This window comes from Ylistrum balloti, unplaced genomic scaffold, assembly GCF_031769215.1.
Source record: "Ylistrum balloti isolate Yb309-2 unplaced genomic scaffold, AGI_CSIRO_Ybal_v1 Utg369982, whole genome shotgun sequence".
Taxonomy (NCBI): domain Eukaryota; kingdom Metazoa; phylum Mollusca; class Bivalvia; order Pectinida; family Pectinidae; genus Ylistrum; species Ylistrum balloti.
Genome location: NW_026782069.1, coordinates 242,091 through 254,539, shown reverse-complemented (window position 1 = coordinate 254,539; position 12,449 = coordinate 242,091). Strand labels below are relative to the sequence as shown.

At 35.1% G+C, this 12,449-nt stretch overlaps 1 protein-coding gene across 1 annotated transcript in view; it reads right to left on the bottom strand.

Annotated features, from left to right (window-relative positions):
• LOC132547836 (arf-GAP with coiled-coil, ANK repeat and PH domain-containing protein 2-like) overlaps window positions 1–12,449 on the bottom strand; it is a gene marked incomplete at its 3' end in the record, with an annotated part of 68,280 nt that overhangs the window by 37,892 nt on the left and 17,939 nt on the right. Inside the window, exons 8-11 of the mRNA XM_060211640.1 lie at window positions 12,141–12,324; window positions 10,790–10,834; window positions 5,467–5,562; window positions 4,178–4,252 (exon numbers count right to left, since the gene is read on the bottom strand). Of these exons, the coding sequence (XP_060067623.1) occupies window positions 4,178–4,252; window positions 5,467–5,562; window positions 10,790–10,834; window positions 12,141–12,324 (400 nt within the window). The remainder of the gene's footprint in view (window positions 1–4,177; window positions 4,253–5,466; window positions 5,563–10,789; window positions 10,835–12,140; window positions 12,325–12,449) is intronic.

The window sequence follows — 12,449 nt, the reverse complement described above, 5'->3', positions numbered from 1 at the left end:
AACGACGCATCAGACAAATCATAATGGCAATAGGTCACCATGAGCCTTCGGCTCAGGTGACCTAAAAACCATTTCCCAGATGATTATGGGACATAATTCATACTTACAATAATGGTAAAAATGTGAAATTTGCAAAAAAAAAATATAAAATAACAATAAATGAGTTGAAATTAAGACATAACTGCATACATACATAGTTACATGTTTATTCCAACACAATGGTTGTAGGGATAACGTTTAGTTTTAGCACACTCAGCACTTTAAATATAGCATTCTTATGTTTAAAAGTGAAGTATAATGCTGACATAGCTTGGCCGCTGACATAGTTTGGCTGCCGGTAAAGTCTGCGTAATACATTGACATTTTATAGGTGGAATTGGATCAGTCAACTCAAAGAACAGATGTATAAATATTTTCTTTAGCATAATGGATAGGCACATCCTGTGATAAACAGAATGTTTCTCTCCACAACCTTGGCCATGGGAACCGACACTGAATTCCTCAATATTCATTTGAAATAAGAGATTTTACAAAATATCCCAACAGAATTACAGCAGGGAAACAGAGAAAACAGCAACTTCCATCAGTTTCAAATTACATACATGTAGTTTCAGCAGTGTGTTAATTTCTATTCATAAACAAAAATGAAAATACCAATTGGATCTTGTTAATTGATTTTACAGATTTCACAGTGGGGTACGGATATTGTGGAGAAGTGTTAAACGACAATAATGTAATAGTATCTCGTCTACAGCTTAATTTGATATAACAGTTTAACATAACGGGGACCACTAACAGCAGATACACTGTCTACATGCCTTTAAATCAAAGCCACATCTGAATCACATCAAAATTCCGGACAACATAAACTAAAATTAATGGTTTCCCTACAGATATAGCTGTTTACTACTTTCTTCACCAAAAGACAGAGTGAAATTTTCTTTTCTTTGCCTTTTTTTTACCTTGAAAGGAAGGGTCTATTTGGGGCTTGAATTGCTAGACTGAGTGTCATATCAATTATCACAAGGAAAGTTTAGGACTGTACTTTTCTGTAAATCTGACAGCTGATGACAATCTATCATTATGTACTCAATATTCCAGCTATCATAATATCTGAGAGCATTTTACACCCCTTGAGTGTGAATTATTTGTTGAAAACAACTGCAAGAAGACTCTCTACATTTGTAATCAGGATGGGAAATTTTTTCAGGAAACTTATTATTTTCTTTTACAACAGGTAAAAATATATTTTTACCCTGATGAAAGTTTCATCCATTTTATACTGATGTTGTCTTTGTTCGGTTTTGTATATTTTTTAACAATCATAAGTTTTTTAAAGTTCACCGCAACTGAAGAGAAAGTAATGTATACAATCACAAGTGTTTGAACTAACCACTGCTGCAGAGAAATGATATATACATCTTCAAAATAATCAAAATATCTTTTCACATATCATTACAAATGTTCTGCTCTAATGCAAATAGCTACTTAGTGTGGTTTGATATAATTGTTGATTGAGTAAGAGTTTTGAACCAGACTTTTCAAGTGATCCACTTGATAACTAAGAAAAGCTGCACCACAACTTATGTCTGGAATGTTCTGGTAAGTAGTACAACTATCTAACATCAAAATTACTCCCCAAACTTCAATATAAATATTACTACAGTAACATACAAACATTTGATGTTCTCCATTAAAACAGTATCAATGTGACAGGTCCTTACATCACTGAGTCTTATCTGGTATAGAGTCATCAAATGTGTCTTATCTCGTATAGTCATCAAATGTGTCTTATCTTGCATAATCATCAAATATGTCTTATCTCGTATAGAGTCATCAAATGTGTCTTATCTCGTATAGAGTCATCAAATGTGTCTTATCTCGTATGAGCCATCAAATGTGTCTTATCCAGTGTTGGGTCATCAAATGTGTCTTATCTCGTATAGAGTCATCAAATGTGTCTTACCTCCTATAGTCATCAAATGTGTCTTATTTCGTATAGAGTCATCAAATGTGTCTTATCTCCTATAGTCATCAAATGTGTCTTATCTCGTATGAGCCATCAAATGTGTCTTATCCCGTGTTGGGTCATCAAATGTGTCTTATCTCGTATAGAGTCATCAAATGTGTCTTACCTCCTATAGTCATCAAATGTGTCTTATTTTGTATAGAGTCATCAAATGTGTCTTATCTCCTATAGTCATCAAATGTGTCTTATCTCGTATAGAGTCATCAAATGTGTCTTATCTCGTATAGTCATCAAATGTGTCTTATTTTGTATAGAGTCATCAAATGTGTCTTATCTCCTATAGTCATCAAATGTGTCTTATCTCGTATAGAGTCATCAAATGTGTCTTATCTCGTATAGTCATCAAATGTGTCTTATCTGGTATAGAGTCATCAAATGTGTCTTATCCCGTGTTGGGTCATCAAATGTGTCTTATCTCGTATAGAGTCATCAAATGTGTCTTATCTCCTATAGTCATCAAATGTGTCTTATCTCGTATGAGCCATCAAATGTGTCTTATCCCGTGTTGGGTCATCAAATGTGTCTTATCTCGTATAGAGTCATCAAATGTGTCTTACCTCCTATAGTCATCAAATGTGTCTTATTTCGTATAGAGTCATCAAATGTGTCTTATCTCCTATAGTCATCAAATGTGTCTTATCTCGTATAGAGTCATCAAATGTGTCTTATCTCGTATAGTCATCAAATGTGTCTTATCTCGTATAGAGTCATCAAATGTGTCTTATCCCGTGTTGGGTCATCAAATGTGTCTTATCTCGTATAGAGTCATCAAATGTGCCTTATCTCGTATAGAGTCATCAAATGTGTCTATGACTAGTATAGAGTCATCAAATAGGTCTTATCTTGTATAGTCATCAAATGTGTCTGATCTTGTATTGACACATCAAATGTGTCTTATCTCATATTGAATCATCAAATGTCTCTTATCTCGTATAGAGTCATCAAATGTCTCTTATCTCGTATAGAGTCATCAAATGTGCCTTATCTCGTATAGAGTCATCAAATGTGCCTTATCTCGTATAGAGTCATCAAATGTGTCTATGACTAGTATAGAGTCATCAAATAGGTCTTATCTTGTATAGAGTCATCAAATGTGTCTTATCTCGTATAGAGTCATCAAATGTGTCTAATCTCATATAGTCATCAAATGTGTCTTATCTTGTGTTGACACATCAAATGTGTCTTATCTCATATTGAATCATCAAATGTGTCTTATCCTGTATTGACACATTAAATGTGTCTTATCTTGTGTTGACCAATCAAATGTGTCTTATCCTGTGTTGACACATCAAATGTGTCTTGCGTTTTATTAAGTCTTCAAATATGTTGGATCTTGTTTTCAGTTATCAGGTCTAATATCATATTGAGTCATCAGATACATCTTGTATTGATTCTTCATCGAACAAATTGCTTCAAACATGAATTTGAGCAGTGTTACATCTGATCCTACATTCAATATATATTAACTCATAGTATCGGACTTTCTATCTTATATTATATTCAACAATCAGACATATTTCTTATCTTGTATTCAAGAATAAGACACATGTCTTATATCATATTCAATAATCAGATAAATCTATCTTCTATTAAACAATAAGACATGTCTGATCTTATATTCAATATTTAGACATGTCTTTTCTTGTATTCAATACTCAGACATATGTCTTATGTCATACTTAGTAATCAGACACATCTTTTATTCTAATTATGATACTTTCTTTCAATACTCTTTCATAAGACACATATTCATCTTTCTGTCAGTTTTCCATCACTCATCAGTCACATCAGATTCTAAATCCATTTTTAACAAAGTGTCATCCTATCTAATAGTGTTGGAAGAGTTATCTCCCATGTTACTAAGCTAGTAAATCAGATGGTCAGTGAGGTGAAATGATTAAAACCAGAAATTATGAATGGTTCAGTAACAATTAGCCCTGATCCATTTTACTTATATGAGGAGATCCCATTGGATCATACACCTGATCCATAAATCTCCAAAGGACATTCCATCAGAGTTTTACAAACATGAAGACGAAAGGATGATCCCAGACAAAAAGTAATTTTTAAATCACATTAATTGATGTTGTCTTAGATGTTAAGGCAGCTCACAACTCAACAGAGGTAAAACATATAAAAGTCCCGTACCTTTTGTTGCACAAGGCTATGTCTCTGTTCCATCTCCTTGCGCTCTTGACTAGCTTTGGCACTTAATTCTTCCACCTGAAAGTAAAACACGTTTTAATCAGGTTGACATTTTGACAATCTTGTGTTCCACAGCCCCGAATCTCAATGAACCTGTTTATGAGATCAATGAACCCGTTATGAGCTCAATGAACTTGTTATGAGATCAATGAACCTGTTATGAGCTCAATGAACTTGTTATGAGATCAATGAACCTGTTATGAGCTCAATGAACTTGTTATGAGATCAATGAACATGTTATGAGCTCAATGAACTTGTTATGGGCTCAAAAACCCCTTATGAGCTCAATGAACAAGTTATGAGCTCAATGAACCTGTTATAAGCTTAATGAACCCCTTATGAGCTCAATGAACAAGTTATGAGCTCAATGAACCTGTTATGAGCTTAATGAACCCATTATGAGCTCAATGAACCTGTTATTAAGATGAAGAATCATAAATCAAATATAATGGTTGTGACCTTTATAAGATGTAGACTATCACCAGGTCAATTTATAAGATGTAGACTATCACCAGGTCAATTTATAAGATGTAGACTATCACCAGGTTAATTTGTGAGATGTAGACTATCACCAGGTCAATTTATAAGATGTAGACTATCACCAGGTCAATTTGTAAGTTGTAGACTATCACCAGGTCAATTTGTAAGTTGTAGACTATCACCAGGTTAATCTATAAGATGTAGACAATCACCAGGTTAATTTATAAGATGTAGACTATCACCAGGTTAATTTGTAAGATGTAGACTATCACCAGGTTAATTTGTAAGATGTATACTATCACCAGGTTAATTTGTAAGATGTAGACTATCACCAGGTTAATTTGTAAGATGTATACTATCACCAGGTTAATTTGTAAGATGTAGACCATCACCAGGTTAATTTGTAAGATGTAGACTATCACCAGGTTAATTTGTAAGATGTAGACCATCACCAGGTTAATTTGTAAGATGTAGACTATCACCAGGTTAATTTGTAAGATGTAGACTGTCACCAGGTTAATTTATAAGATGTAGACTATCACCAGTTTAATTTATAAGATGTAGACTATCACAAGGTTAATTTGTAAGATGTACACCACCACCAGGTCAATTTATAAGATGTAGACTATCACCAGGTTAATTTATAAGATGTAGACTATCACCAGGTTAATTTGTAAGATGTAGACTATCACCAGGTCAATTTATAAGATTTAAATTATCACAAGGTTAATTTGATGTATGAAGTTATTTACCTGTGAGGCAACACATTTCATTTCTGGTTCAAACTCCTTGAACAATTCATGGCCTTGATGGAAGAAAGTACTCTGAGCATGCATAAATGATAACATCTGAAAACAAACAGAAAATGATATATTTAATCACATCAGTTAGACAGAACACTTCACTCTACTGCAGTTAGACAGAACACTTCTCTCTACTGCAGTTAGACAGAACGCTTCACTCTACTACAGTTAGACAGAACACTTCTCTCTACTGCAGTTAGACAGAACGCTTCACTCTACTACAGTTAGACAGAACACTTCTCTCTACTGCAGTTAGACAGAACACTTCACTCTTCTGCAGTTAGACAGAACACTTCTCTCTACTGCAGTTAGACAGAACACTTCACTCTACTACAGTTAGACAGAACACTTCTCTCTACTGCAGTTAGACAGAACACTTCACTCTTCTGCAGTTAGACAGAACACTTCTCTCTACTGCAGTTAGACAGAACGCTTCACTCTACTACAGTTAGACAGAACACTTCTCTCTACTACAGTTAGACAGAACACTTCACTCTACTGCAGTTAGACAGAACACTTCTCTCTACTACAGTTAGACAGAACACTTCTCTCTACTACAGTTAGACAGAACACTTCACTCTACTACAGTTAGACAGAACACTTCACTCTACTACAGTTAGACAGAACACTTCTCTCTACTGCAGTTAGACAGAACACTTCTCTCTACTGCAGTTAGACAGAACACTTCACTCTACTGCAGTTAGACAGAACACTTCTCTCTACTGCAGTTAGACAGAACACTTCTCTCTACTGCAGTTAGACAGAACACTTCTCTCTACTGCAGTTAGACAGAATGCTTCTCTCTACTGCAGTTAGACAGAATGCTTCACTCTACTGCAGTTAGACAGAATGCTTCACTCTACTGCAGTTAGACAGAACACTTCTCTCTACTGCAGTTAGACAGAACACTTCACTCTACTGCAGTTAGACAGAACACTTCTCTCTACTGCAGTTAGACAGAACACTTCACTCTACTACAGTTAGACAGAACACTTCACTCTACTACAGTTAGACAGAACACTTCACTCTACTACAGTTAGACAGAACACTTCACTCTACTGCAGTTAGACATAACGCTTCTCTCTACTGCAGTTAGACAGAACGCTTCTCTCTACTGCAGTTAGACAGAATGCTTCTCTCTACTGCAGTTAGACAGAACACTTCACTCTACTACAGTTAGACAGAATGCTTCTCTCTACTGCAGTTAGACAGAACGCTTCTCTCTACTGCAGTTAGACAGAACACTTCTCTCTACTGCAGTTAGACAGAACACTTCACTCTACTGCAGTTAGACAGAACACTTCACTCTACTGCAGTTAGACAGAATGCTTCACTCTACTGCAGTTAGACAGAACACTTCACTCTACTGCAGTTAGACAGAACACTTCACTCTACTGCAGTTAGACAGAACACTTCACTCTACTACAGTTAGACAGAACACTTCACTCTACTACAGTTAGACAGAACGCTTCTCTCTACTGCAGTTAGACAGAATGCTTCTCTCTACTGCAGTTAGACAGAACACTTCACTCTACTGCAGTTAGACAGAAAAAGAAAAATTTAATTACAGAAGTTAGACATAATATGTCACTTTACTCTAATGCATCTGGACAGAAAAATGTCACTTTGAATTACACAAGTTAGATACAAAATGTCATTTTAATTTACTGAAGTTGCGAAGAATTATACTAGTTGGATGACACAATGTTAAAAGTACCAAATGTTATTCTTGTGAGCTGGAAATTTCATGTTTGTATGTGATGACATCTGGTAGATAATAATTTACTAAATCAGGCATATTTGTTGAAGAAGATGTCATTGTAAATGTTTGGTTGGCATTAAATTAAGGATGATTTTATCATAAATAGATCAATACAAGGATAAACAACCACAACAGCTTTCAAATGTTACAGATTGTAAATTAACACAATAGTTATCTCACATGGCAGCCGTTTACGGTGGGATGTCACAATAGTTATCTCACATGGCAGTCGTTTACGGTGTGATGTCACAATAGTTATCTCACATGGCAGTCGTTTACGGTGTGATGTCACAATAGTTATCTCATATTGCATAGCCGTTTACGGTGGGATGTCACAATAGTTATCCCACATGGCAGTCGTTTACGGTGGGATGTCACAAAAGTAATTATTCATAGTGACAAATAGTAACTATTTATAGAAATGTTGCACCCATAATTTTTATACTTTAGGGGATAGAAATTGATGTAGTTTCGTCCTGATGAAGCCCGATTAGGGTGAAACATATCGATGAAGAGCATATTAAATTGAAGAAACATAATTGGAAGTTGTTGTTTACCTTGTATTAATCTACCCTACAATACAATAACCCTGCATGCCTTCAGGTATCCAGCCGAAGGGTGAAGGAAACCCAGAACCACCTACTGGAATTATGGTGTTGGTTCTACCTTGTATCTTAGTATATATAGATATACTATTTGTTTATTTCCAATTCTACAGACCCACTTACAGAATGAATAACAAGTAAGAAATATCACAGTCAGTTTTGCATGTAACACACACTAAAAAATACGAAAATAGAACTGTTCCTTGAACTCTGCCAGAGATAAACAAAACATATCACAGCCTGGTGCAAAATCAAGAGAGTTAAAATTGCATAGAATCCTGATGAAACCACTACTTTCTAATGTTTACTAGACTTTTCTGGCACAGATTACGACCAGGGACTAAAACACACATTTGTCCTCAGTGTTTGAGGCTAGGAAGATTAAAATGTCTACAAGCGACAAGACATGGAATTGTAATCGATGTGTGAATATTTGCAGTGGAGGATTTCCACTTAGTGAATTAAAGATGTTTGGTAAAGAGACAAGATCTGACAACAGTATTCTAACTGACTCCTGACAAGACCTTAAAACAGATATTTGTTGAAAACTTGTACGTTTTTATAAAGCCATGCATTCTCATTGCTTTGGAAACAGTATGATTAATGTGGGCACTAAAACACATAGCAGAAGTCAGTCAGACACCAAGATCTTTCACATATGTTTCATTCTTCAGGTTCTCACTGTTAATAATTTGATTAAAATTGATACATTTCTTCTTGTCTGTAAAAATCACCGGTAACACTTCTTCAGATTCGCTTTCATTTTCCACACAGAATACCAAACCTACTCTCTATCTTTATCTGTAGCTGCTCACACTCAGCGTTCTATAAATCTTCTGCTACACGTCAGCATTATCTAACATTATCTAACAGTGTAAGTAGAACTATGCTACTTTCTATACCATGTATTCCTAAAATTGTCAGTGTATCAACATTGTAATATTTATTCTTACATTCAGAAAACTGGAAATAACATTTTCACAGATATTTTTTCTTTCTTGGATTTGAGAACAGGGCCATTTTCATTTGTTGGTTTGACGATTTGGACTGGTGTTTGTGTATAAAATAAGGGCAGACCTACTCATCTTATTTTCCTTTCCTTCAAGCTGTAACTAAGCCTTCTGAGGTCAATATTACTGATTACATGTCCATCCCTATTGAGGCCCTAAATGTTACATTGTAACTAAGCTGTAACTAAGCTGTAACTAAGCCTTCTGAGGTCAGTATTACTGATTACATGTCCATCCCTATTAAGGCCTTAAATGTTACATTGTAACTAAGCTGTAACTAAGCTGTAACTAAGCCTTTTGAGGTCAATATTACTGATTGCATGTCCATCCCTATTAAGGCCTTAAATGTTACATTGTAACTAAGCTGTAACTAAGCCTTCTGAGGTCAATATTACTGATTACATGTCCATCACTATTAAGGCCCTAAATGTTACATTGTAACTAAGCTGTAACTAAGCCTTCTGAGGTCAATATTACTGATTGCATGTCCATCCCTATTAAGGCCTTAAATGTTACATTGTAACTAAGCTGTAACTAAGCCTTCTGAGGTCAGTATTATTGATTACATGTCCATCACTATTGAGGCCCTAAATGTTACATTGTAACTAAGCTGTAACTAAGCCTTCTGAGGTCAATATTACTGATTGCATGTCCATCCCTATTGAGGCCCTAAATGTTACATTGTAACTAAGCTGTAACTAAGCTGTAACTAAGCCTTCTGAGGTCAATATTACTGATTGCATGTCCATCCCTATTAAGGCCTTAAATGTTACATTGTAACTAAGCTGTAACTAAGCCTTCTGAGGTCAATATTACTGATTGCATGTCCATCCCTATTGAGGCCCTAAATGTTACATTGTAACTAAGCTGTAACTAAGCCTTCTGAGGTCAGTATTATTGATTACATGTCCATCACTATTGAGGCCCTAAATGTTACATTGTAACTAAGCTGTAACTAAGCCTTCTGAGGTCAGTATTAATTATTACATGTCCATCCCTATTGAGGCCCTAAATGTTACATTGTAACTAAGCTGTAACTAAGCTGTAACTAAGCCTTCTGAGGTCAATATTACTGATTGCATGTCCATCCCTATTAAGGCCTTAAATGTTACATTGTAACTAAGCTGTAACTAAGCTGTAACTAAGCCTTCTGAGGTCAATATTACTGATTGCATGTCCATCCCTATTAAGGCCTTAAATGTTACATTGTAACTAAGCTGTAACTTAGCCTTCTGAGGTCAATATTACTGATTGCATGTCCATCCCTATTGAGGCCCTAAATGTTACATTGTAACTAAGCTGTAACTAAGCTGTAACTAAGCCTTCTGAGGTCAATATTACTGATTGCATGTCCATCCCTATTAAGGCCTTAAATGTTACATTGTAACTAAGCTGTAACTTAGCCTTCTGAGGTCAATATTACTGATTGCATGTCCATCCCTATTAAGGCCTTAAATGTTACATTGTAACTAAGCTGTAACTAAGCCTTCTGAGGTCAATATTACTGATTGCATGTCCATCCCTATTAAGGCCCTAAATGTTACATTGTAACTAAGCTGTAACTAAGCTGTAACTAAGCCTTCTGAGGTCAATTTCAATGATTGCATGTCCATCCCTATTGATGCCCTTAATGTTACATTGTGATGATGAACTGGTTTGTCTGCACTGAAGCTGTCAGTGAATAAATACACTGTCCTTAATGAATCTCAAACTTTGTTGGGCTGATTTTAAGATTTCAAGATTTTATGATCTAGTACATGAACTCTAATGTATACTTGGTGCTGGTATTAGGGAAATGTTCTCCAATTTCAAATAAATTTTGTATTAGACAAGGAATTTATATAAACCTGAAACAAAGTATTTGAAAGTTGCATTCTTCTCCTGAAGATACTTACGGTTTCTAATATATCAAATCTCTTTTTAGAATGAAGAATATTTATCTGAAAAACAAAGAAAAAACATTGTTATCGTTGTACTTTCCAATTTGAAAATTTAAAATTGTCAATCAATTAACTATGGTTATAACCTGCTACATGTTTCTACGTTCATATTAAGTTGGTTTTTAAGACCAAGCCAGACAATAACTGACAAAGATGTATCTGTTAGATATCAGTTGATAATTATTTTTCTTGTAGTCTTTTATTCAAAATGATTTGTAAAATGAAAGTATTTGACTATGATTTTTAAACACTGATAGTTCTGAAACACTCTTGCTGAAAAATGATACATTTTCGTGGTTTTTTTTTTGTGAACTCTCCATTTCATGGATAAATATAACACAATAAATCATCTCAAACTGAATTTAAATTTGAATATTTGGTGGACACATGATTTCATGGATCAAAGATCACCCAGGAAATCAACGAATATTTCATGGATCAAAGATCACCCAGGAAATCAACGAATATTTCATGGATCGAAGATCAACCAGGAAATCAACGAATATTTCATGGATCGAAGATCACCCAGGAAATCAACGAATATATCATGGATCGAAGATCAACCAGGAAATCAACGAATATTTCATGGATCAAAGATCACCCAGGAAATCAACGAATATATCATGGATCAAAGATCACCCAGGAAATCAACGAATATATCATGGATCGAAGATCACCCAGGAAATCAACGAATATTTCATGGATCGAAGATCACCCAGGAAATCAACGAATATATCATGGATCGAAGATCACCCAGGAAATCAACGAATATTTCATGGATCGAAGATCACCCAGGAAATCAACGAATATATCATGGATCGAAGATCACCCAGGAAATCAACGAATATATCATGGATCGAAGATCACCCAGGAAATCAATGAATATATCATGGATCGAAGATCACCCAGGAAATCAACGAATATATCATGGATCGAAGATCACCCAGGAAATCAACGAATATATCATGGATCAAAGATCACCCAGGAAATCAACGAATATTTCATGGATCAATCACCCAGGAAATCAATGAATATATAAATCCCCCACAAATAAGAATTTTACAACGAATGATTTTAAATTTACAAAAATCATCATACTGATACAAATAAGTTTTTAGCTGTTAGTTGGTTGGTTTTTCATCACCATGACCCTCTATTTCTATACAATGATCAAGATAGTTAATGGAGAGTTGACAATGTTTTCCAGAAACCGAAATCCATTCATTCTTTATAAATCAATAAAAAAGATGTTCTCCTACGTATCAGACAGGGATGCTGACAGATTCCCACTAAACATCAGCCTTACCTGAAATACATAATCTAGAGATGCCAGAGCGAAGCCAGAACGTTTAGCCTTGAGTTGGTTGGCAGCCTCCTCACATTCTAGCTGTTTACTACGTTGGACACCAGCATTACGTACTAAAGCCGAGTCTAATTCATCACTGATTTTCTCAAAGTCTTTCTTCGAATCTTTCACCTTTTTTATGTCACTGAAATACAAAGCAATTTCAATATCAGTGAAACTGTGACATACCAGACCAATGATGTGTCACAAAATGTAACCAGCTAGAGGAAGTACAGTATGACAAACACAGTACAGACAGGCAATAAATAA